General features: G+C 39.8%; 1 protein-coding gene across 6 annotated transcripts in view; it reads right to left on the bottom strand.

Annotated features, from left to right (window-relative positions):
• YLPM1 (YLP motif containing 1) overlaps positions 1-22,089 on the bottom strand; it is a 36,521-nt gene that overhangs the window by 7,306 nt on the left and 7,126 nt on the right. For 3 of the 6 annotated variants that reach the window (XM_041716799.2, XM_041716800.2, XM_030274690.4), the window contains exons 3-18: positions 21,708-21,902; positions 19,792-20,534; positions 14,652-16,967; positions 12,170-12,275; positions 9,377-9,857; positions 8,123-8,215; positions 7,582-7,756; positions 7,289-7,434; positions 6,754-6,941; positions 6,070-6,132; positions 5,665-5,784; positions 5,197-5,373; positions 4,895-4,978; positions 4,575-4,658; positions 3,023-3,109; positions 18-69 (exon numbers count right to left, since the gene is read on the bottom strand). In XM_041716799.2, the coding sequence (XP_041572733.2) occupies positions 18-69; positions 3,023-3,109; positions 4,575-4,658; positions 4,895-4,978; positions 5,197-5,373; positions 5,665-5,784; positions 6,070-6,132; positions 6,754-6,941; positions 7,289-7,434; positions 7,582-7,756; positions 8,123-8,215; positions 9,377-9,857; positions 12,170-12,275; positions 14,652-16,967; positions 19,792-20,534; positions 21,708-21,902 (5,110 nt within the window). The remainder of the gene's footprint in view (positions 1-17; positions 70-3,022; positions 3,110-4,574; positions 4,659-4,894; positions 4,979-5,196; positions 5,374-5,664; positions 5,785-6,069; positions 6,133-6,753; positions 6,942-7,288; positions 7,435-7,581; positions 7,757-8,122; positions 8,216-9,376; positions 9,858-12,169; positions 12,276-14,651; positions 16,968-19,791; positions 20,535-21,707; positions 21,903-22,089) is intronic. The other 3 variants (XM_041716797.2, XM_041716798.2, XR_012056422.1) reach the window with 3 other exon arrangements.

The following is a 22,089-nucleotide window of genomic DNA, read 5'->3' as shown; positions in this document are numbered from 1 at the left end:
AAAAAATAAATACCCACCTAGCTTTGCCTCAGAAGTGTCCATCTCCCATTTGCTTTTCGGAATGTAACCCTAAATCATACACAGAAAGAAGCTCGGAGGATTAGAGAGAGACACACATGCATATCACTTTTGAACTGGAAATAGCATTACAATGGGAGTTTAAGGTATTTCTTTTTGTAAGGCACAATTCACATTATCAGATGGAGACCAGTTACTCGGTATTTCAGAACTTCTGCATCCACTTCCCATTCAAGTGATTTCAGTAGCCCTTGCAAATCATTACAAGAGTGCTGCCCTCTGCAAACACAGAACTCCAGAATGAGTCTGACAGACAGCAGTGGCACTGTGTGCAGTTACTGTATTGTATTATTCCAGGTGGCAAAATCACTGCAACACAACTTTCAAGCATAAAGAATATTCAAAGCTTTATATACACAAAAAAGTTACCGTAAGTTTTTATGAACACATTCCCAGATTTAGTACACACAAGCTTCACTTATACCTTTTGAAGTGACATACTAAATTCATGTATGAGTGGTTAATCCGCAATTAAACTATTTTTTTTTTGTTTAAATGAGAGTATCTGTTGAGTCACAAGGATTTAAGTATTACTTTTCATTTTTAAAATGGTACTCTTAGCACAATGATCTTATAAAACAATTTTGCTTTACAAATAATGTCACCATGTGTAATGATTTTTAGCCAGTTTATTCTTTGTAAATGAGCATAATGAAAATAAACTTGGCAAAAAGGTATTTATTTTAGTTAGCCTCTTGTTATATTTTCTTTTTATATTCTTTGACAAGTAAATTGTTACTAAGTAATCCTCATTTCAGCTGTTCAGTTTTGGTATAAAAGTACTTATATTCCTCTGCAACCACATAGAAAAGTTCAAGGTAGTGAACGGAAGCCCTCTGACACAATTTAATTTTTTTTTTAGAATGTTTTTTAATAGAGAGGGAAAGAACTACTCTAGAAGATTTAAAGAAGAAAACAAACAATCCACAAACCAGTTTTATTACACTAACTTATTTCCTGCTTTATTTATAGGTTGCTTCCACTGTGGTAAAAATATATGTGTATTTGTTAATACTATGTGTTACTAAATTAGTGTACTCCAGTAAATTCCAGAGAGCCACACTGCATTTGATCATATTCAGCACTGCTCTTAAAAAATCCTTGAATGATCTTTTTTCTATCAAGCATGTATCAGTGACTTGAGGTTATCAGATCTCTGGATTTTCTTGGTCTTAATCAAATCTGTAATTAATGCAAACCAAAACAGTTTGTGCTGCAATATTTCCTTATAACAAATAAACTTCATGTATATACATATGTTTATACATTTAAACCAAGTTGCACTTTAAATATTTCTCAAAGTTTACACCACAGCTAAAAGCCTGCATTAAACAAAGTGATGTGGGATACAGTGGCGAGAGCACTAAGTTAAATGTATCAATAATTCATACCATCAAGCACAGAAAAGCAGGAATTGTCTGAATGCTGCAAACAATGACAGTTGATAATAGCAAGAAGAGTGACTTTGATGGTGTGAAATGGCCTATTATGTGCTGAATCTAAACAATATCTGGTCCTCAAATAGGATAAGCAAAGATTCAGACTTTATCCTTTGGTATAAGACAGTTGGAAATTCAAAGGTATCTGCCAGATGGCGGGAGCTTCAGACCTCCCTTTTCTCACAGGATTAAATGCAGCAAAACCAATTGCAGAATCCTTATCAAATGCTCTCAAAAGGGCAAGAGATACCAAATACAGTGTCCTGTTCCACTTTCTCACTAACATAATTCTCTGAGATTAGCCATCTGACTGAATTTCAGAGATTACACACAGCAGATAATGCTCTTTTTCATATCTTGTGAATCTGAATAGAACACATTCTAATATGCAGATTGCTTTTTGCTTTCCCTTTGTCTCAAAGAAAAGGCCTGTTGTTATAAGTGCTGTACATTAGAACACTCCCCGGAACCCATAAACACACACATTCACACACAGATTTATGCACAGATGTCTCAAAAGCTAAAGACAACTTTCTCTTTTAACTATAGCTCATGGAAATGGGACTAGCAGCCCATCTTGTAAACATGGATGCATCTTTGAAATGTTCTAACCACACTTTATGCAGTCTCATATTCTGTGCCAAAGAATAATTTAGTACCGAGAATAAATGAGGCATGTTGAAAAAACCAGATGTTTATTAGAATCCACTTTTCCTAAGCTTTTTAAAATTCTGATTTCAACTGCTTTCTGACCTGCCACTCCTGAAGAATAGTAAATTTCCATCAAGGAAAAACACTTTGCTCAACTCAGACATTTTTGGTTACTTCCTGTTTATTGAACTTTAACTGCTTGGTTGTGGGCACCAAGATTTGAGACATTCAACTCATCAAGCACGGACCAGTTGCAGCTCCAACACATACCAAGAAGTTACAGCAGGAAGCCTTTTGTAGCCTTTCAAATACATACCTAAAAAAGCCAGCCCTCAGGGCAATTCTGTAACCTTTATTTATCCAAGAGACCTAATGCCTCACCTTGGAAATACCACCTGACAAAGTCAGTCAAACGTGGCAGAAAAAGCAGATTTCACAACTGTTATCATATACTGTGACAGTTGAGGAGAGTTCTTTAGACACGTGAAAGGAAAAATGTTAAATTAATCTTTTCCCATTGTTCCCATCCCTCCACTCTGTGTAATTCTTAGATTATCTGGAAGACAGCACTATTATGTACTGCAATTTAAAATGTCTCTATGAGGCATGATACCATGCTCTACTGACAATACTGTTTGTAGCACATACTCACGTATTCTAGAAATAAACTAGGAAGAAATAATATGATTTATCATTAAAGTTCTCCTAGAAAGGTTTAAGTAAAAAACTACTAGAAACATGTGTGTTAAGATCACACTGCTAAGAATGCCAATGGGTTGGCATTTGTAAGACTGAGACTCTCTCTCAGACACATGAATGAACAATTTGCTAGGGATGGCTGATGTGTCTCCTACCAGTTCACTTTCTTCTTCCTCTGCTGTGTCCTTCTTGACTTCTTCTTTCTGGTCTTCAATATTTGCATCAAAATCCTCCATCTCCACCTGTTCCAAAGCACATGCACAGACTTACAAGGCACTATCTGGATTTTAATTATTTTCTTTTTAACAGAGTAAGCAGAGGTGTTCAAATTCAAATAGAAAAGAAAGAATTAATCTTTGAAAGTATGATGATGAAATACATCTGAATCCTGTGTCCACTCTGGCTTTCCTAAGAAGCATGTTCTCTTCTAGCAACAGAATGATAAAGAATATTCTTTACAAAGATTTTCTGGGGAAAAGCAAAAATTGTTCATTCCCTTCCTTCACACGCATTCCTTGTGTTCCCACTATATGTAACAGCAAGATACTTCTCTTGCTTTCCACACAATCATATTTCAAAACTTGCAATCTCAGAAAAAGTTCTTAAACTTGCCATTTATATATACCTGGAACGGTGGAACGGCTGTCTCTGCATAGAACATCTCTACTGAGCCTTTATCTTTTCTGTATTTTAAAATCATAATAAAGAATAATTGTAACCACAGAGTTCAGCATAACAAAATAGAAGAATGAAGACACAACATCTAACTCTGCTCATCTAATGCAATACTTTAAGGGCTCCATAGCTGTACTGGGGACCCATGCATATACTCTGGAATACATAAAACTCTCCAAGTCTGTACAGTTCTTTACATAATTTGCAAAACCTTGTAAATCCCAATCTGCCATTCTCTGAGTCTACTTTAGAGTGGAATCTTTTATTGTCCTCTTAAAGATTACTATTTTCCAGTACAAAGAATTTGGAAATGCAATAATAACCTCCTAACATCACGACAAACTGCAAAGACCCTCTGTCTACTTCAGCAGTTCATCAGTTTCTATGGCTGTGTCAAGAGCTGTTCTGGCAGCAGCAAGCTATGGTTTATTCACAAAGACCACACAACTAACACACTAATTTATGCCCAGAATTCCTGACACAACTGCCAAAGAAGAATGCAACAATACAGTAAGCTCACACACCAAAGATCCATGTCATGGCAAAATGCAAATGAAGTGAAAAGGCAATTACAACCTTCTGCTAAATGTTATTTCTTTATTCATTCTCTGCTAAACGTATTTCTCAAAACAAGGACTGAGTTAAAATTAATTTCCTTATCTTACTTTCTCCAGCTGCTTTATCAAAATATGATCTAAATAATTCAGTAACCTGTAAAAAGTGCTGAGTTTCATTTAAGAGTGCAAAGATTCTCTTTAAGCTTCTTAATTGGTATTCAACAGTTGCTAAGAGCAAAGTGACTTCAACTCCTGCTCAAAGATACTTAAGTCTGAGCTTCAAAAAGGTGATAACAGGTAAAAAATGTACATTCATATTTGGGGTAATTCATAAGAATGACAAGATACATTTTCCTGACACAGCAATTCTGGCTTTCTAAAGTGCCTTGCTGCGACCACATCTTTGTCTGCTTCATATTTTCAGTATAGTCACATTGACCTAATCTGCATTTTTAACAAGCACAGAGATTCTCACCTCTTCGATAGCAGCATCTTGCAACAGAGAACGAATATCCAGGCGCATCATATGGCGTGGTGCTGCCTCCCAGTGATCAGACATCTAACAAAACACACACAAAAATGAAGCACCTCTAAAAATCTAACAGATTCATTGGAAAATTTGGTTTCTGATTGCTAACAGGATGTATCTGTACTTCAATAATTTTAATTTAATCAGAATCCCATGAAATAACTACCATTATTTCTTAGAGGAAAATTGTAAGCATTATGTAGTCTATAGTTTTCAAACAACAGAGGGCCCAAAAGCACAATATGACTCCAGATGTATATAGTTACCCTGCTGATATCCTTGAGCTTGCGCCCATGAATATTCCTCTTGGAACATGTCTGGTTATCTGCACTCATTTCAGCTAAGTAGACCTAGAAAGAAAAAGACAGTGTTAAATATTGTAAACCAATCATTAGAGCTCTTTTTCTACCTTGTGATACACTCTGCAGTTGTACACTTTAGGAAAGGTAAATTTGTAACTGTAAACCACAGCATTTTTCCTTAATGTGGGAGACACTTTCCATTCAAAAGTTTAGAAACATCAGCATATGGCTGTCAGCAAGTTCAAATACTACTTAGGCTCCATTACCTCAAACCCCTTTGTTTTTGCAGCACTCCAAAACTGTTCAAAATGTCGCACTCTATCATTGATAGCATCAAGGATAATGAAGGGAAAGAAGCCGTCATCCAAGGTCTTTTTGAAAGTTTTAAACATGCTGGTACGATAGGTCTCCTCCATATCAGCCTCGTATTCGTACTCCATCACCTTTACCAAGGACAAAAGCATTAAGAAAGAGGACATCTATAAAATGGCTAATATTCAACACCTGAATGGCATGACCACAAAGTACACTGGTGTGAGAAAAATTCCATTCAGGTCAGTTTTAAGAATTTGCTCATACTACCCTAATATAACCATAAGTTATATTGGCTTGTTTTGAAAAACAGCTCAGAGACCCCTGCACTCTTCCCAACTCACAGACTGGAATTCTGATTGCCACTGTTTTTCCAGAATGTCTCGTTTCTTTGTCAAGAAAAGCAACAGAATTAAGACTACCTTCTTTTTAACTTTTTTCCCTGTATCTGGGTCTCTCTCCTCTTTCTCCACTTCAGTGATAAAGTAGTCATCCAGGCTGAGCACTCTTGGTGCAGGTCCTCCACATTCTACTTCCTTATCCTGGGAAGAAAGCAAAAAGAAAGTATATACCTTTGCTGTAAAAATTCCCTTCTGCTACACAGAATCTTCAAAATACTTTTGGTCAACAGAAGTTCCCTGCTCAATAGTAAAACCAAGAAGAGAGTAGTATCCCTCCTGCTTGCTAATACTGGTGGAGATTCACACAGCACATGAAGACATGGAACATGAAATAACAGACTTGAATTCCATGGAAGCAGAAAGCAAACAGTAGTGGAAACATGTAAAAGACAAGCAGCACTACACAGCGAGTGCCTGTTTACATACCCTGATGAGTTTTGCTACATGTGTCTTTCCACTGCCAGGTAACCCTCTCATGATGATCACAATCTGAAACAACGATCATGTAAGAAGATATGATACTGTACTACATTTAACAGACTCTCTTTTGCAAATATTTTCTTCTGGAGAATTATGTGCTGTGAGCTCACACTTTTGCATCTCACCAAGCACTGACTGACTGTTTTAGAAACCAAGGCTGTGAGAAATGGTAGTAGTTCCACATAATTCAGAGTTTTTGATGTTAATCATCTCAGCAGTTTAGGCTGCACGTTATAGATCTGGTTCAGTTTCATTAACTTCTTTCACTCAACTGAATGAAAAGTACTTAAATGTTTTATACCCTAAATTGTGTTCTTTTTTATATCATATGCTGCATTGCCAAATCTCTGTGTAAAGACAAGTCTTTTCCCTGATACATCAAAAACCAAAGTGAAGACCTCAGAAGAGGCCAAAACACCTTAATATTACACACTAATTTGCTTTGAGCATTCCAATGAAGTTTACCACTCCTGTGGACTCCTAATAGCTATGCTATAACACTCCAGGCATTTACAAAGAAACCAAGCTAATTTCCAGAGCTTCCTCAAATGTACACTTGTTTCCAACCTATTACATCCACCAGCATTTTATCCAAATACAGACCATGTTGCTTTCAGAATATATACTCACCCTCTCTGGCCTGCTATCCCGTCCTGGTGGCTTTAAAATATCATCTACATTTTTAGATTCTGGCTTCTTTTCTACTCGTGGAGCAGGTGGTGGCTGACGAGGCATTGATGGAGCAGAAATAGGAATCCTTTCCTCAGGGTAATTTCTACGATCACCTTCAAATTCCAGTGTTTGGACAGAAGAATTTTCTTAGTTCAGTAAAATAAAAAAATTAAGATGTTCTGAGCTGATTTAAATGGACCTTCGTTATTTTAAGTTAAATTCACAGATATGTCCTCAAAATAACTAACATTTCTAATTTTAAAACCTATTGTAATGAAAGACAGTTTTTAGCAGAGTCTATAACTGTTTAATTTACAATCTCAACACCACTGAGAAACAAAACTAAATGCCACCACCTAAAAAGATTTTCCTGAGTTATATGTTCTAAACAAACAAATACTGCAAATAAATCTTCTACCAATTAATCTTCACCTCTGCAAGTCCATTATTTTTCATAATATTCTAGCATGACTTTAAGATAGAGAAACTGTACCTCCAAACATAGAAGGCCCATGATCATATGCTGGACGATCTGTCTTTCGTTCATATGGTGGTCTTTCAAAACCACCTCGCCTGGAGGATGGATGGTCTTTCTTGTCACGATAAGATTGAGTTCTTGAAGGTGTAGTAGGAAGAACCCTGCCAAAAAAGTATTTTGTGTATTTTTGTGAATTTCCACTGTGAATTCCGGAGTGAAAGGAACATGTACCTTACAGGCAAAATGGATAGCCTCATACACAATACAGCCTCAACTGTATTGATTTCCACAGTGTTCCAAAATTGTACCTATCATCTCGGGGATGCCGCTCTTTTTCAAATCTCTCTCGTTCGTAGTCCACAGAACCTCGGTCTCTGTGCAATTCCCGCTCTCTCTTGAAATCCCGATGATCTGTGTTGGAATTACCTTGACGCTCAAAATAAGGCTCACGATCTCTTTCTCTGTTGTAGCGACCTGGATGCTCTGAAGGGAGAAACCCATAAAAATCCAAACTACTATTTTGGAAAAAGAAGGCAATAGGCAAGAGTGCAATAAAAGTATATGACACGTGAGCTAGGATGCACCTAATCAGACACTTTTTTCCAAACTGTAACAGAGAACCATACCATGCAGTTCTACACAAAGCCACAAAACTGAATTTTTAAAGTGGCTAGGTTATTGACTGCAATACTCCTCTTAAAAATATAAACTGTTATTCTTATGGACCTCTGAAGAGAATAAAGTGGTTGCAGCTTAAACAAGAGTTACTTAGTTTGAACAAGCTTTTAGTGTCTTACAGCTTTTTTTAAGAGCTAACTAATGTTTGAAAGCTAGCCAAGCACCTCATACCTTTTTGAAATGTTTGCCTGTCTGGCAGAGGTTCTGGACGAAGGGTTACCCTCTCCCCATATGGAATCTGTTCCACTTTACTGGTGGTTATATCTGGTTGAAAATCAACAAAAATAAATTAATGTTTTAAAACACATGTCTTCCATTTTCTTTCCTCTTCATGAAAAGTGACCAGTCAATGGCATTAAAAGTGACTACAAACTACCATAATTTCTTTTAATGGATAATGCAAAAACAGCTTTAATAAACAGCTTCATGGTTTTTAAAGGCTGAAGTGGGTTTGTATGTGTGTGTTAGTAAATCACTCCATCTTAGACATAGGGCTTCTGCCTTTTCAGGTCAGTTCAGGGAGCATGCAGTGTCAGAAAATTATAAACATTAAAATGCTCAGTAAGTTTCAATAACTTACAGAGTTACTGTAATGTCAAGAATAGCAACAAAGTCTCACAACAATGACATTTTTTCTAACAGCTTTTAGTAAAACATTTACTTAACAGAACAGATATGGCTTCCAGTCCTGTTGTGGTACTTTAGAAAGGGAAAAAACAGTCTTTAAATGACAATGCACAATTTAAGAACTCATTTATGACATGATTTCACTCATGTTAAATGAGGAAGATCAATTCTATTTAAAAACTAGTGTTGAATTTTAGCTTTGGTAAGCCCAGTAGAAAAATCAGAACCCTCCACAACTTACGCGTTAAACAACTGTATAGGGTGTATGCCCTTAGAACCAGACTGTCTCCCTCTCTGGCTAGAGGGTACCTCTCACCCATTGTACAGTATATAGATAATGTAAACACCAGCCACATTCTGTTTTAAATCACTAAGTCACACCTAAGAACTGTAACCATCTGAAGTACCTTCTAGCCCAGTTATTTCCACACTCACCTACAAAGGGATTAAGAGAAAGTAATAGCATCAACCTAAATACAGCACATAATTTTGTATTCATTAGAAGCACCCATGGCTATATACCAATAATGGAATAGTAGTCATGGAACATACACTGTTCACCAACATGAAATAGTTCTTTCTAAAAGCATCAAGAAAAATACTAAACTCAGAGTCATAACTAGTTAAAGGTTTGAAACTCCTTATAACTGCAGTGCTCAGCATTACATCATTAATGCACACAAGTCTGCACATCAACTGCAGAACACACATACTTTGCATGGCACACTCCTTTAAAAAAAAAATGTCAGGAGGACTAATTAGCTCTTTGATACATATCAAATACACTGCAATGCCCACCTCTCCCGTGGCCATAATCCACCGTCTGCTGAATGATGGGTGCTTTAGGAACTGCAGGAATAACTGGAGAAAGGGACACTGGTACAGCTGATGGAATGGAGGTGTGGACGGCAGGTACTTTCACAGGCGAAGAGACAGGTGGAGGCATCATCGACTCCTGCTTACACAACTCGTACTCCATATTTGCACCTTTATCCTCATTTGTGTCCCACAGTCCATGGAAAGAGTCCTCATCCCAGCGTTCCTGTTCCACAGTAGAAGGTGATGGTTTTAAAGATTGACCATGACTTGGGGTTGTAGTTGGAGTAGAAACTGGAGCGTGTGGCCTTGTCATAGGTGTAGTAGGCCTTGCCAGTGGGGCACTTGGTCTTGTCACAGGGGTGGGCTGTCTGAACAACACGGGAGGCTTTATAATAACAGCAGGAGAAGGTTTAATAGCTTGGGCTTCTACTGGTGCCTCTGAAGATAGCTGAGAAGAGACCTAGATGCAGAAAGCACTTTTAATGTAGATCTGTAAACTAATCTTCTCTCATCCTCAGTACGTGCAATGGCAATTGGTAGTCAACTCATGCACATTTTCTAGTACCTCCATCAAGGTGCTACAGGTAGGAGGACTATTTTTTAAAAATTGGTGGCCTGATTTAATTTTGCATTTTCTCACTATGTGAAGGCTTAAACTACTGATTTTCTTCAAAATAACCTTACCAATTTTAGCTCCAGTAGGCCTATCTCAGTTCAAAAGTGTCTACTGTTTACTCCCAAAGACTCCTGCTGTCTGCAAAGATTCCTGCTGTCTATGTGAAGGCTGAAAATCTGAAAGTAGGACAGCTTGGTGAGATGCAAAAGGATTGATAAGGCCAGTTTCTTTGTGGAAACCAATGGAAAAATTCAGAGAGCAGAAATACCTGGAAAAACTTTAATAAAATCAATATCAGAAAACATATGAAATTGGAAGGTCTTGCCTAGTTGAAAACGAAACCAAACCAAATCCTTCATGAACCAAACAGCCACAAGAAACTCCACACGTTCCAAGACTTTTCAGCATCAGAGCAGATGTCAAGTTACAGGCAGCCTTATTAGCAACATACAACAAAAATTGCAGGACAGTTGTAGATACAAAGCTGAGCTCTGTAATAACATCTCAAAGTCACAGCAGAAATATCTTGAGGCAGGAATTCCAAGAAAGACAAAAGTTGTTTGAAAACCTCCAGGCAGATGAGTGAAGTAGTTTGAGTTACAAAATATCAAAATAAAGTAGCTTCCTAAAGGCATCAACATACCTGCAGTTCTTGGTAGCAAACCAGTTCCATTATTTTACTTTACAGACACTGTAAACAAGGAAGAGGTCACGTAGGCAAAAAGAAAACTTGCAGTGCCTCATTCACTGCATAACACTTCTCTGGACGGAGGGACAAAAAAGGCTAGTCTGGCTAAATGTCAGACCCAGAAGACCTTATGGCTAAATTTATTGGTGTGAGTAACTTTGGGGTTAAGATGTGATGAAGAACAAAGACGGTGCATCAACTCAGGTATCTTCTCCAATACACATTTAAGAAAACTGTTTACTCATTCTAGGAAGGATTTATAAATCTGAGTTGGCATGACTGTAGAAGATCAGTTGATTTCTGAATTATCAAAAACCCAAATACAAGCATATGAGAACTGTTTCCAGAACTGCCCAGGAAATTAAGCGGTAGAGGAGTAGTTGCACCACAACAGGACAGAGGTACGCAAACATGAGTTTCCATGGACTTCATGATATTCTAGCAGGTAATAAAAATTCCCAATACAAACAGCAAACAGAAGGCTAGTGGCCATGCTACGGTGAAATATCTCAATTTCTGATGGACATAGCCTCAAGTTTTTCCAACTTCAAAGAGGAGATAGCTCCTGAAGTAGGAAAAGCAGTGCATATTAAAAGAACTTAAGCAAGGAAAAACGGGGTCTTCTTGTGAACCTTACATCCCTGTTTTGGGAGAGCTCACCTCTTTTTGCACATGTGCAACCATCCCTGATGGGTCATACTCGGAAGACATGGTGGACTTGTAGGTGTAGAAGAAAGGATTACAAATGACCTTGCCACTGATAAATCACAGTTGTACTAATTACCAAAGAAGAACAGCCTTGCCCTTAATGGGCTCTGACAAATAAAGATAAGTGTGATAAAAGGGATGGGCTGGCCAGTCAGGAAGAGCCTTGAGGAAAAGGACCTTGAGGAAGTAGAGGAGCCTTGAGGAAGAAGGAATGATTCAGAGAGACACATGCAAGAACGAAACAAGGGAGAGAGTTGCTGCTGCAAAAGATCTGCTGCGAGGTCAGTCTGGGTCTGATAGAGCTGGAGCCTGCTGCTGGAGCCTGCAGTCATAGCTGAGCTAGGTAAAAGCCTGTGATCAGAGGCAGCAAAGAAATACTTGCAGTCGAATTCCAGCAGGAAATAGCCAGCAGTCAGTCTGTCAGAGAAACCAACAGCAGGAGTCTGCTGTAGTCAGAGTCAGGATAGCTAACCTGTAAAGAAGAATAAACTGGGATCCTTTTCACATTGTTAAATGAGAGTCTGCGTCTTGGCTCATTTCCACCCCTAACGAGAGGTCTTCTGCAACAGACTGAGTAGAAAATGCTTTGGAAAATTTAAAGAAACTAAGAAGTTGTTTTGCCTCAACAGAAGATAGCTAAGGTTGTAAGGATTGCTGGGGAGGCATTCACAGAGAAATTTGGCCATCAGTGTGTAGAACCGGTTCAACATACATAAACAGTAATTACTACCAACATGTTATCAGTGTAAGATAAATTTACCTGAAAGGCACCTGGCCTTGTGCTTGTGTTTTGTAATCTTGGAGAGTCCTGGGTGGAAATGTCAGGTTTGAACTCCTTCAACTTCTGTAGCTGTTCTTTTTGCTCCCTGCACATGCATCATAAGAAAGTGTTGTAAGTCTCTAGCTTAAATGAAAAATTAAAGAAATCAATGCTCATGGTGAGAACACATGTTACACTACCATCAGGGACAAAGCACAAAGAAGAAAAGCACAGGAGGTTTTACATGGGCAATGCTGTGATTCAGAAATCCCTGTTTCACATCCACCTAGCCATGGAGGCATTTAGTGTATTAGCTGCATGCTTTTTGATCACAAGTTTCCTAAGACATGTAGTTATGCTTTTGTGTTTTGCCAGAACCACTCTATTTGAACAATAAAGAGAAAAGCTGGATTTTTAGCTTCTGTCAACACCTTCTGCAAGAAAGAAACCCTTGGAAATGCATACCTAAGTGCGCTCAGTTACTTTGGTTCACATGGTAACAGGATTGAGGCCAACAAAGCACAAGAGATTCCAATATATAAAAAACCAAACAGTGAGTGTAACTTTTGCTTCTTTGGTTTAAATGCTACCAAAATGCTATTTGCTATATCAAAATGCTATTTAATATACAACCAATACATAGTCTACAGAGCAGAGACCAGGTTCAGCTGTGAGTATTACAATCACTGGATTACAAAGTTCTAGTGAATATGATCTCCTTTTCCTTCAGTTTTTGTTAGCATTTTTAAATCTAGGTTTTTAAATTATTAATAACTCTATATTGAATAATAACTGTGTATTGAAGCAGTTTCTAAATGACAACTAAGAATGGGATCCCTCTGTAACAAGACAAAACAGAAACCACTGTAACCAATAATGCATCTATTCAGTGTTCAGCAGAAGGGGAACTTGGCTCAAAGAAAAGAATCCTCAGCGTTTTGTAAATACAAAGAGTAAACTGAGCACTACACTAGATCACAAATACAGAACAGTCTGCAGCTGAGACCATGCTGTTTTACAAACAATAAAAGCAAAGCCAGATGAAGGCTTTAGTTTTGGAAGATGAAAGCAGTTATGTACCACACTACTGGTATAACACTTGGCTCAAAAAATCCCCATAAAAATTAATAAGTACTCTCCATAAAGTTGTTACTACTTGTCAGATTTAAATTATCTCCCTGTAAGAACTAATGAGAAGTACCAATATAACTAATTTGAAGATTACCCTCATATTCTATTAAAAATCAGTATCATGTTTATATTTCCCCTTTTTACCAGCTTTGAAAGATGTATATGTAACTACTTTTTACATAAAACATTTAGTGACTATGTTTAAATTATTTAGGCAAGACCTAATAAATTTCTGTCATAGTGATTCCCAAACTATGGTCCTTAGCCCATGTGACTGGCTTGCAGCTAGTCACAATAAACAGGAAAACATATGCTGGGCAACAGAGGCAGTGGGAAAGTCAGGAAGCTGAAAATAATGTTACTCCAAACTTTTAGCAAATACTACTTTAGAACACAGATTTCACAGTTAATAACACCACTGAACTAATCTAATTGCAGTAAATTATTAAATTATTCAGAATAAAAGTTCTCCCTTAAAAAAAATTTATTTTTCTTGCATTTTGGCATACAATAAGACCTTCCATATGGGACAGGTGCTCAGCAATCTTATGAATCTGAAAACAAAACAGCCTGAGGAAAAGTGCAAAACATCTCTATCATGAAACGGATTGGGTTGGAAGGGACCTCAAAAATCATCTAGTTCCAGCCTTCCTTTCATTAGATTAGGTTGTTGAAAGCCTCATCTTTCCTATCATTAATTTCATAATAAACACTTACTAAAGCCTTAGGAAGTCTAGCAGCTATTTTCTAAAAATGCGGTCTTGGTGAACTCTTGCATTCATATCCTCCTAATTGTTATAGCCTTTTATGCTGATTCCCACAACTTAAGATCAAACCAAATTTGACAAAATTGTTCACTGACAATATTTGGTTTCAAATGAGGAAGCTCTGTAAAAAAAACCAAACGAACAAAAATCCACTCATGCTTTAACTTAAAAGTGAGCAATATCAAAACAATAGGTTTTAAAAAGCACATTAATGTAGGTCTTGAGGGGTAAGTACTAAAAAACAATTATCACTAAGCTCATCTGACACCACCAAAAATACTGAAAAACAATTATCCACAAGTTTATTTGAGGATAACAAATAGATTGGTCAGATGATGGGACAGATCTCTTCCTGGAAAGTAACATATAGGGAATAGCATATTTACGGGGAAAGGGACAATCATCTATTTAAGAAAAAAAAGTCCACCTATAAAAACTGTGGTAAAGGTACTCCAAATAACTTGTTCCACATGAGCTCCTACTATCACGGTGTGGGCAAAAGAAATGAATCCATTACCATGTTGATTCAAATGGATCCCATAGAATGAGATTCCTATTCAAAATCACAGAACCAGGCAACTCACCGAAGCATTTTGAGCTCCTGGGCAGCCTTCAGAATTATCTCATGCTGTCTTTGGCTTAGGACCATCACTCCTCCCAAGGACTGGTCGGAGTCCAGGTTTGAATCTGCTCCCAGCATATCAGACGAATGTGAAGGGGGAGGAAGGGATGGATCTGAGTGGTCATCCAAAGACCGCAGTCTCTCTCCATCATCTGGATACCACCTATCCGACAACCGTTCCCTCTCCCAGTCAGTCCTTTCAGGAAGGTAGTCTTGCTTCTCCCGCCATGTGTCATATCTCTCCGGATATTCTCGAATCCTAAGCTCCCCCCTGTCTCTGAGATCTCTGTCATAATGATCTCTGTTTCTATCATCCCTCCACCTATCTTCACGATACCTGTCCAGAGGTGGAAGGGATGGTAATGGTGGTAGAGGGGGGATATCCAGGTCACGATTCCCCATTTCTCTGTCATCCATAGGTCTCACGTCCCAGTCTCTATCCCATTCTTTGTCTAAACCTTGATCATAAATATCTGAGGATCTTCCAGTTCTATCTAGATCTCTCTCTAGTTCCCTTTCTCTTGGCCTTTTCCAGTCATCCCACCACAAATCTCGCCTGTCATGATCAGATGATAAAGGAGGTAGTGGTGGTAAGGGAGACAATGGAGGCAGTGAATGGTGGGATTGCAACCTGTCATCTCTGTCATATGCATGTACAGAATCATCCTGATAATCAGAATTGTGATCTCTCCAGTATTGTTCTCTTTCCCATTCGTCTAATTGCTCATGCTCCAAAGATGGGTCATCGTGACTATCTAAAGGAAATTCCTCCTGCATTGTATCATCTTCATGACCCCAAGAACTTCTGAATGTTTCATCTCGATGGTATGGAGGCAATTTGTCAGGGTCATCTCCTAGGTGAATGGGTTTACCCATATTGCCTGTTTCAGATCTTCCTGCTTCCCTCTCATGGCTATCTCCTCTTCTGATGGGACACCTCTCCCGGCTACCTGCCCGCCTGACCAGGTCCCTCTCCCGACTACCTGCCCGCCTGACGGGAACCCTCTCCCGGCTACCGGCCCGCCTGACGGGGACCCTCTCCCGGCTACCTGCCCGTCGCATGGGCTCCCTCTCTCGGCTCCCTGTCCCTCTCATGGGCTCTCTTTCCCGGCTACAGCCCCGTCTGACCGGGCCTCTCTCCCGGCTTCCTGCCCGTCCCCTGTCCCAGCTGCCTGCCCGTCCAGGGGGCTCTCTGTCTCGGTTAGAGAATACCCTCTCATGGCTATCTGACCGTCCACCCAGCCCCCTCTCTCGGTTGCCTGACTGTCCATCTGGCATCCTCTCCCTGCTGCCTGACCGTCTATCTGGCATCCTCTCCCTACTGCCTGCTCTATTGAACACTCCCCTGCCACGGATGGATGCCTGCCTAGCCTGCCCTCTGCCTCTGTATACATATCCTCTACCACGGCCATCATCCATCCTGCCCATTCCCCGGCCATGGCCATCATCCATCCTGCCCATTCCCCACCCACCGTCCATCCTTCCCATTCCCCGGCCACCATCCATCCTTCCCATTCCCCTGCCACGGCCCATTCCCCAGCCGCGGCCATCCCCCTGCCCTCTGCCACGGCCCCTTCCTCTGCTTCCTGGTCCCTTTCCTCTATCTTCATGCATGAATGGCCCTTTTCCTCTGCTTTCCAGTCCAGGTAGGCCCTGGGTGCTATCTGAAGCAGTCAACTGGCCATCTGGTGAATTCAAATCCTGATTTCCTGTTGCAGGGGCTACTGTATTCTGGTTCTGAATAGGTGGGGTGGGTGCCTTGGACTCTTCTACTTGCTGGTTGGGATCATGTGAACTCCATGTCCACTTTTTAGGAGGGTCTGAACTAGGTTCTTTGACTTCAGGTTTGGATGGTTCCTGTTGAGTGTCTGTCAGATCCTCATTTGGCTCAATGGGACCTGCACTCTGTGCATCAGGAGTAGACTCAGTTCTGTTTACAGACTGCTGATCACCAGCTGTGTCTGTAAAAGGTTCTTTGCTTTCTGACTCTGAGTCTATCTGTGTCTGCTGCTGCTGCTGCTGCTGTCCCAAATGAGGCCTGGGCCCCATCCACCGTGGACCACTAGGTCGGGAACCGTGTCCATGTGATGTATTTGTTGTATAAAATTGTCCTGCTGGTCCTCGGGGGATAGAGCCCCATCTACTTGAAGACTGTCCATCTGTATTCTGTCGGTCAAAACGTGACCTGTATCCTTCTGAGCGCTGGGAGTCAAAACGAGGTCCTCTCTGTCTTGAGCCTTCAAATTTGTCATATCCTCTTCCTCGAGGTCCATCAAATCTACAGATGACACAACAGAAATTTTAATCAAATAACATGTCATATGAAAGTCCTACAGATTAATTTTGCACAAAATAGAGAACTCATGTCTAAAGTCAAGTTGCTTAGATGCTTGGAATTCACAGTTGTACATCACTGGATGAGTCAGGAAGGCCAAAGCACAGCTGAAGCTGAATTTTCCAAGGGATGCAAAGAGTTCCAAGAAGGGCTTCTATAGGTATGTCAGCCAGAAAGGAAAGGTCAAAGAAAGTGTACCCTTTGGACAAACACAACTGGAAAACTGGTAAAAATGCATGAGGAAAAGACTCAGATACTCAACTTTTTTTGCCTTAGTTTTCACTGACAACCCTGTGCTTCCTGAGTGGATGGATTGCAAAACAGGGACTAGGGGTGCAAAGTCACTCTCATGGTAAGAGAGAAGATCAGATTGATGATGACCTGAAGAACCTGAATATATGTAAGTATATGTATTGACATATACTTACATTTATGTAGATACATATATGTAAATATGGGACCTGATGAGATACATACCAGAATACTCAGGGAATTTGCTACCATACTTGCCAAGCCACTCTCCATGATATCTGGAAAATGGTGACAGTCAGGTGAACAGGGAAAAGGAAAACACTGTGCCTATTTTAAAAGAGGGTAGAAAGAAGGACCCTGGAAACTACTGACCTGTGAGTCTCACCTCACAGGTCATCCCAGAAGCTATGCTAAGGCACACAGAGGTCATTGGAAACAGCCAGCATGGCTTCACCAAGAGCAAGTCCTGCCTGACCAACCCAGTGGCCTTCTATGACGGAGTGACTAGTGGACAAAGGAAGAGCTATGGATGTCACCTGTCTGGACTTTTTTAAGGCCTTTGACATGAACATCCTAAAACATCCTTCTTTCTAAACTGGAGAGAGATGGATTTGATGGATGGGACTATTTGGTGGACGAGGAACTGGCAGGATGGTCACATCTAGAGGACAGGGGACAATGGCTCAATGTCCAGAACGAGATCAGTGACAAATAGTATCCCTCAGATGACTGGGATGAGCACTGTTTTTATCTTCATCAATGACATAGACAGTGGCATTAAGCACACCTTCATCAAGTCTGCAGAGGACGCCAAACTGAGTGGTGTGGGTGACATGCCTGATGGACAGGATGCCATCCAGAGATGCCTAGAAAAGTTTGAGAAGTAGGCCCATGGGAATCTCATGTGGCCAAGTACAAGGTCCTGCACCCGGGTCGGGCAGCCCCTGGTCTCAGTATAGGCTGGGTGATGATGGGATCGAGAGCAACCCTGCCAAGAAGGACTTGGGGTTGCTGGTGGATGTTAAGCTGGACATGAACTAGAAATGTCTGCTCCCAGCCCAGAAAGACATCCTGTGCCTATCGTTGCATATCACTGAGCTCTAAACCAACACGTCAGGGTCAGCTGGTGAGACCCCAACAGTGTGAAGGTCCTTGTTCCCCTAGCCTGGCAGCCGAAGAAGAGGTCTGGAATGCGTGAAGTCGAGTTTTCAAGGTTGTTTATTCTTTCTTGTCTATAATATTGTCTCTCTGACCTGCTGAGGTCTGCCTAGTACAGAAGCTATAGCAGTGTGCCTCGAGTCCTCTTGTGGGCAGCCCCCACATTATATACTCAAAATTACATATTGTATGTTTACTGATTTGTGCCAATGCCCACCACCTATGTTAAACAGTGAATCTCTACCTTAAACCAAGAGAAAAGTGTCACCACCATACCAAGACATGGAGGACAAGAAAAAAGCAAAGAAGGCTAGGACACACCCAACTTCCTCCATCTTGTACCCCTGGATTACATTCTAAAAAACCCTAAAATTCTACTTTTCCACCCTGTGTCAATTCACCTACTACACTACTCAAACCCTTTTGGCTTGTAATTCCTCATATAGAGTTGGCAGTCTCTCCCACAGGCTAAAATTGAAGCCACAAGTGTTTTTGACTTCTTGCCAGGGTCTCCGAGCCCCCTGCTGGGGTCTTGAGACATGCAAGGCAGCCAGAGGGATGTCCTGGATTCCAACATCAACACACATAAAAGACATGCACTAGCAATTTATGAAAACAGTCTGTCTAGAACTGTACATCCAACAAATCCGCAGGAACAGAAACACTTTTTAAAAACTACCAGGAGGTAGAAAATGATTCATTTAGACAAAGCTCATGTACACTGCTAGCAATTCACAAATTATTATTCATGATTGATCGCTTTGGAGGCAAAGAGAAGAGGAACAACCACAAAGACATTACTGTAAAGTCTAGCAGAGTATGCAAGCATAGAAACAACTGAACAGAACACCACTGCCCTTTTGATTCAGCAGACATCACACCAATCCATCTTGAACTAATGAGCAGACAGAACAGATGTAGTTTTGCCACCCTGATATCATGTATTAAAGAAAAATATTAAAAAAACAAGATCCTGAATTAAATTATATAACAGGTATAAAATCAGCAAATACATACCAAATATTTACAACAGCTTTCCTATTTTCAAAGATCAATCATTGTGTCTTTGTGAATGAAAAGAGGCAGCACCCTCAAGCACTTTACCAAAAAAAAAAAAAAAAAAAAGTAAACTATTCTAGATTATGCTCAGGTGAAAAACATCTATGTATCCTTGCTTTAAAAATATAAATACAGAGAGCATGGTGTACATACATTAAAAACAAAACCTACACTGAACAAATAGGCACTTCACACAACCTCAAAAAGACTTGAGAAAAAGATATATATTTCATTTCTTAATAAATGACTGAAAATCTTGTAGCCTGAAATATGTATAAATCAACAAAAACATTCTTACCTAGGGCCTCTAGGGCCTTCAAAACGCGCTGATCTGGGAGGATCTGGAAGCAATCCACCTGACCTCACTGGTTTATCCTGCACAACAGGTGTGTGTGTTGAAGATACTGCAGAAGTGCTTTTCAGTTCCCCACACTGTTGTTCAGATGAAATATTTACAGTTTGTTTACTAAGATGACCTTGAGACTTTCCATGGTCAGATGAGCCAAAGGATGAACCTACTTGAGAATGGTAAGGTGAATAGCTAGTTGAACTAGCTATTTTTGATGCATAGGTACCAGGGGTGGGAAGGAGAGCTGGCCTTGGTGTTTCAGTAGTTTGACTGCTTTGAGAACTGGATCCTGAAGGGACAGAGGAATTGGATAACTGGGAAACAGAAGAGAGAGGCGGGGGGACCAGTGGAGGTGTAGCTGAAGGTAAAGTTGGAGGCATAATAGGAATGCCACCTTGACCAGTTTGGGAATATGGAATAAATGGAGGTGGCAGCGAAACATTTGCAGGATATTGATTCTTCAGATTTTGGAGTGAGGTCACTTTTTCCTGTAGATGTGACTGAGTAACCTTCATCTGTTCATCCCATGCTTTCCACTGTTTCTCATACTCTTGAAGCTGGTCTTTGTGAGGGTAGGTTTGAAGCTGATGCTGCCACTGCTGGTTCATTGAACGCTCCCAATCTTTATGAAGCTGCTGGAACTGTTTTTGCTGTGCCTCATAATGTCGCAGCTGCATATCCACTGACATTGTCTGCAATGAGATGACAAGAATAGGTTCAAAATACCTTAGTTAGTCAGTTACTCTTAGAGCCATGTATTTCAGTATCAGTTGTAATATCACAATTTCTGATGACATGGGCACAAGCCTGAGGAAGAACTACACCGAAACAAAAGCAAACAACAACAGTGACATCTAAAGGTATTGTGAAAATCTATGTATTTTATGACTATATACTATATCTATGTATAGATGACTTCAACAGGACAGCTGAAGAAACCTATAACCTGTATAAACTGTATTAATGCTGCATCCTAACAATGGCTAAACCCCAAATCAATCTTTACATAGATACATTATGTGACTATTTCTCAAGGTTTCAGTTTCGGTTGTTATCCTGCTCAGAATTGCCTCAGCAATCTGTAATTATTTTTCTCTAAGCCTTTGCTAGATCTTATTTGCACAAATGAAGCTTCTTTCAAGCTCTTTCATTATGTGACGATATCATAATATTCATGGCTTGATTTTGCCTGAGATTTTTAAGGTTTACCCAAAGAGATTTAAAAAAAACCCCAAAACATTAAGACAGCCCAACCTAAAAAAAATGCCTAATATACGAACTCTACCAACCCAGTAAGAGTTGACTCAACTCTCTAATACAGCAATCAACTTCTGCTTAAAAGCTTAAATATTACAATACTGGTTTCAACTGATTATTTGAGTTAAAAATAATGTGAGATACTGATCTTTTAAATTACATTTACTGTCTATTTTTGGCATCTGTATTTTTCATTGTACATACTTATTTTTGTAAAAAAGAGCAGCTTCCAAATTACTCTGTGCAATCATCTGTTTACCTGACCTTTCTCAATTGTTTCTCCAGTGGCAAAACATTCAAAGCTTAGTAAATTCAATATTGTGTTCAGCTTTGCTCCTGTATCACCTAGGTGCATGTGAAAAATCTTACAAGAAGTGTAAAATCTTGTATTTCTCATCCTACTGAAGCTTTATCACCATCTGTCAAAGCTTTTTTCATTCTGAAGTTGAGTGGCAGTAGGGAAAATAGATATAAACTTCTACCCAAGCAGAAAACATAGCTAGACAAATGAGTCAACCATTACAAATTATTCAACTGTGTTTTTCAGCAGACTATGAGTGCTGGGTTACCCAGGATGTATATCAAACACCACCTCCTTAGTGTCTCACCTCTAAGTGTGGAGGCTGTTGCATGATTTGTTGATACTGCTGTACTATCTGCTGCAGCTGAGCGTGCTTCTGCATTATTCTCTGATACTGGAACCCAACCCGCTGATGGGGGTGCTGCTGCCATTGAGCTGCTGCCGCTTGCAATTGCTGTAATCTCAAATCCTCTTCAGGGTCATCAGGAGGTTCAATATTGAGCTACAGAAAAAGGCAAATACTATAAACAAAGGAAAGTTGCATCTGTCAGAAAAAAAATACACTTGGTCACTATGCATTTTACAGGAACTTTCTCACTCTTCCTTACTGTATCACTCTACTTTAGTGTTCCAGCCACCCGCAGCTTCTAGAAGGCTGACTTTTATCCCACCTTTTCTGAATGTGAACA

This window comes from Taeniopygia guttata, chromosome 5 (assembly GCF_048771995.1).
Source record: "Taeniopygia guttata chromosome 5, bTaeGut7.mat, whole genome shotgun sequence".
NCBI classification, from domain to species: domain Eukaryota; kingdom Metazoa; phylum Chordata; class Aves; order Passeriformes; family Estrildidae; genus Taeniopygia; species Taeniopygia guttata.
This window is presented reverse-complemented; position numbering and strand designations above follow the sequence as displayed.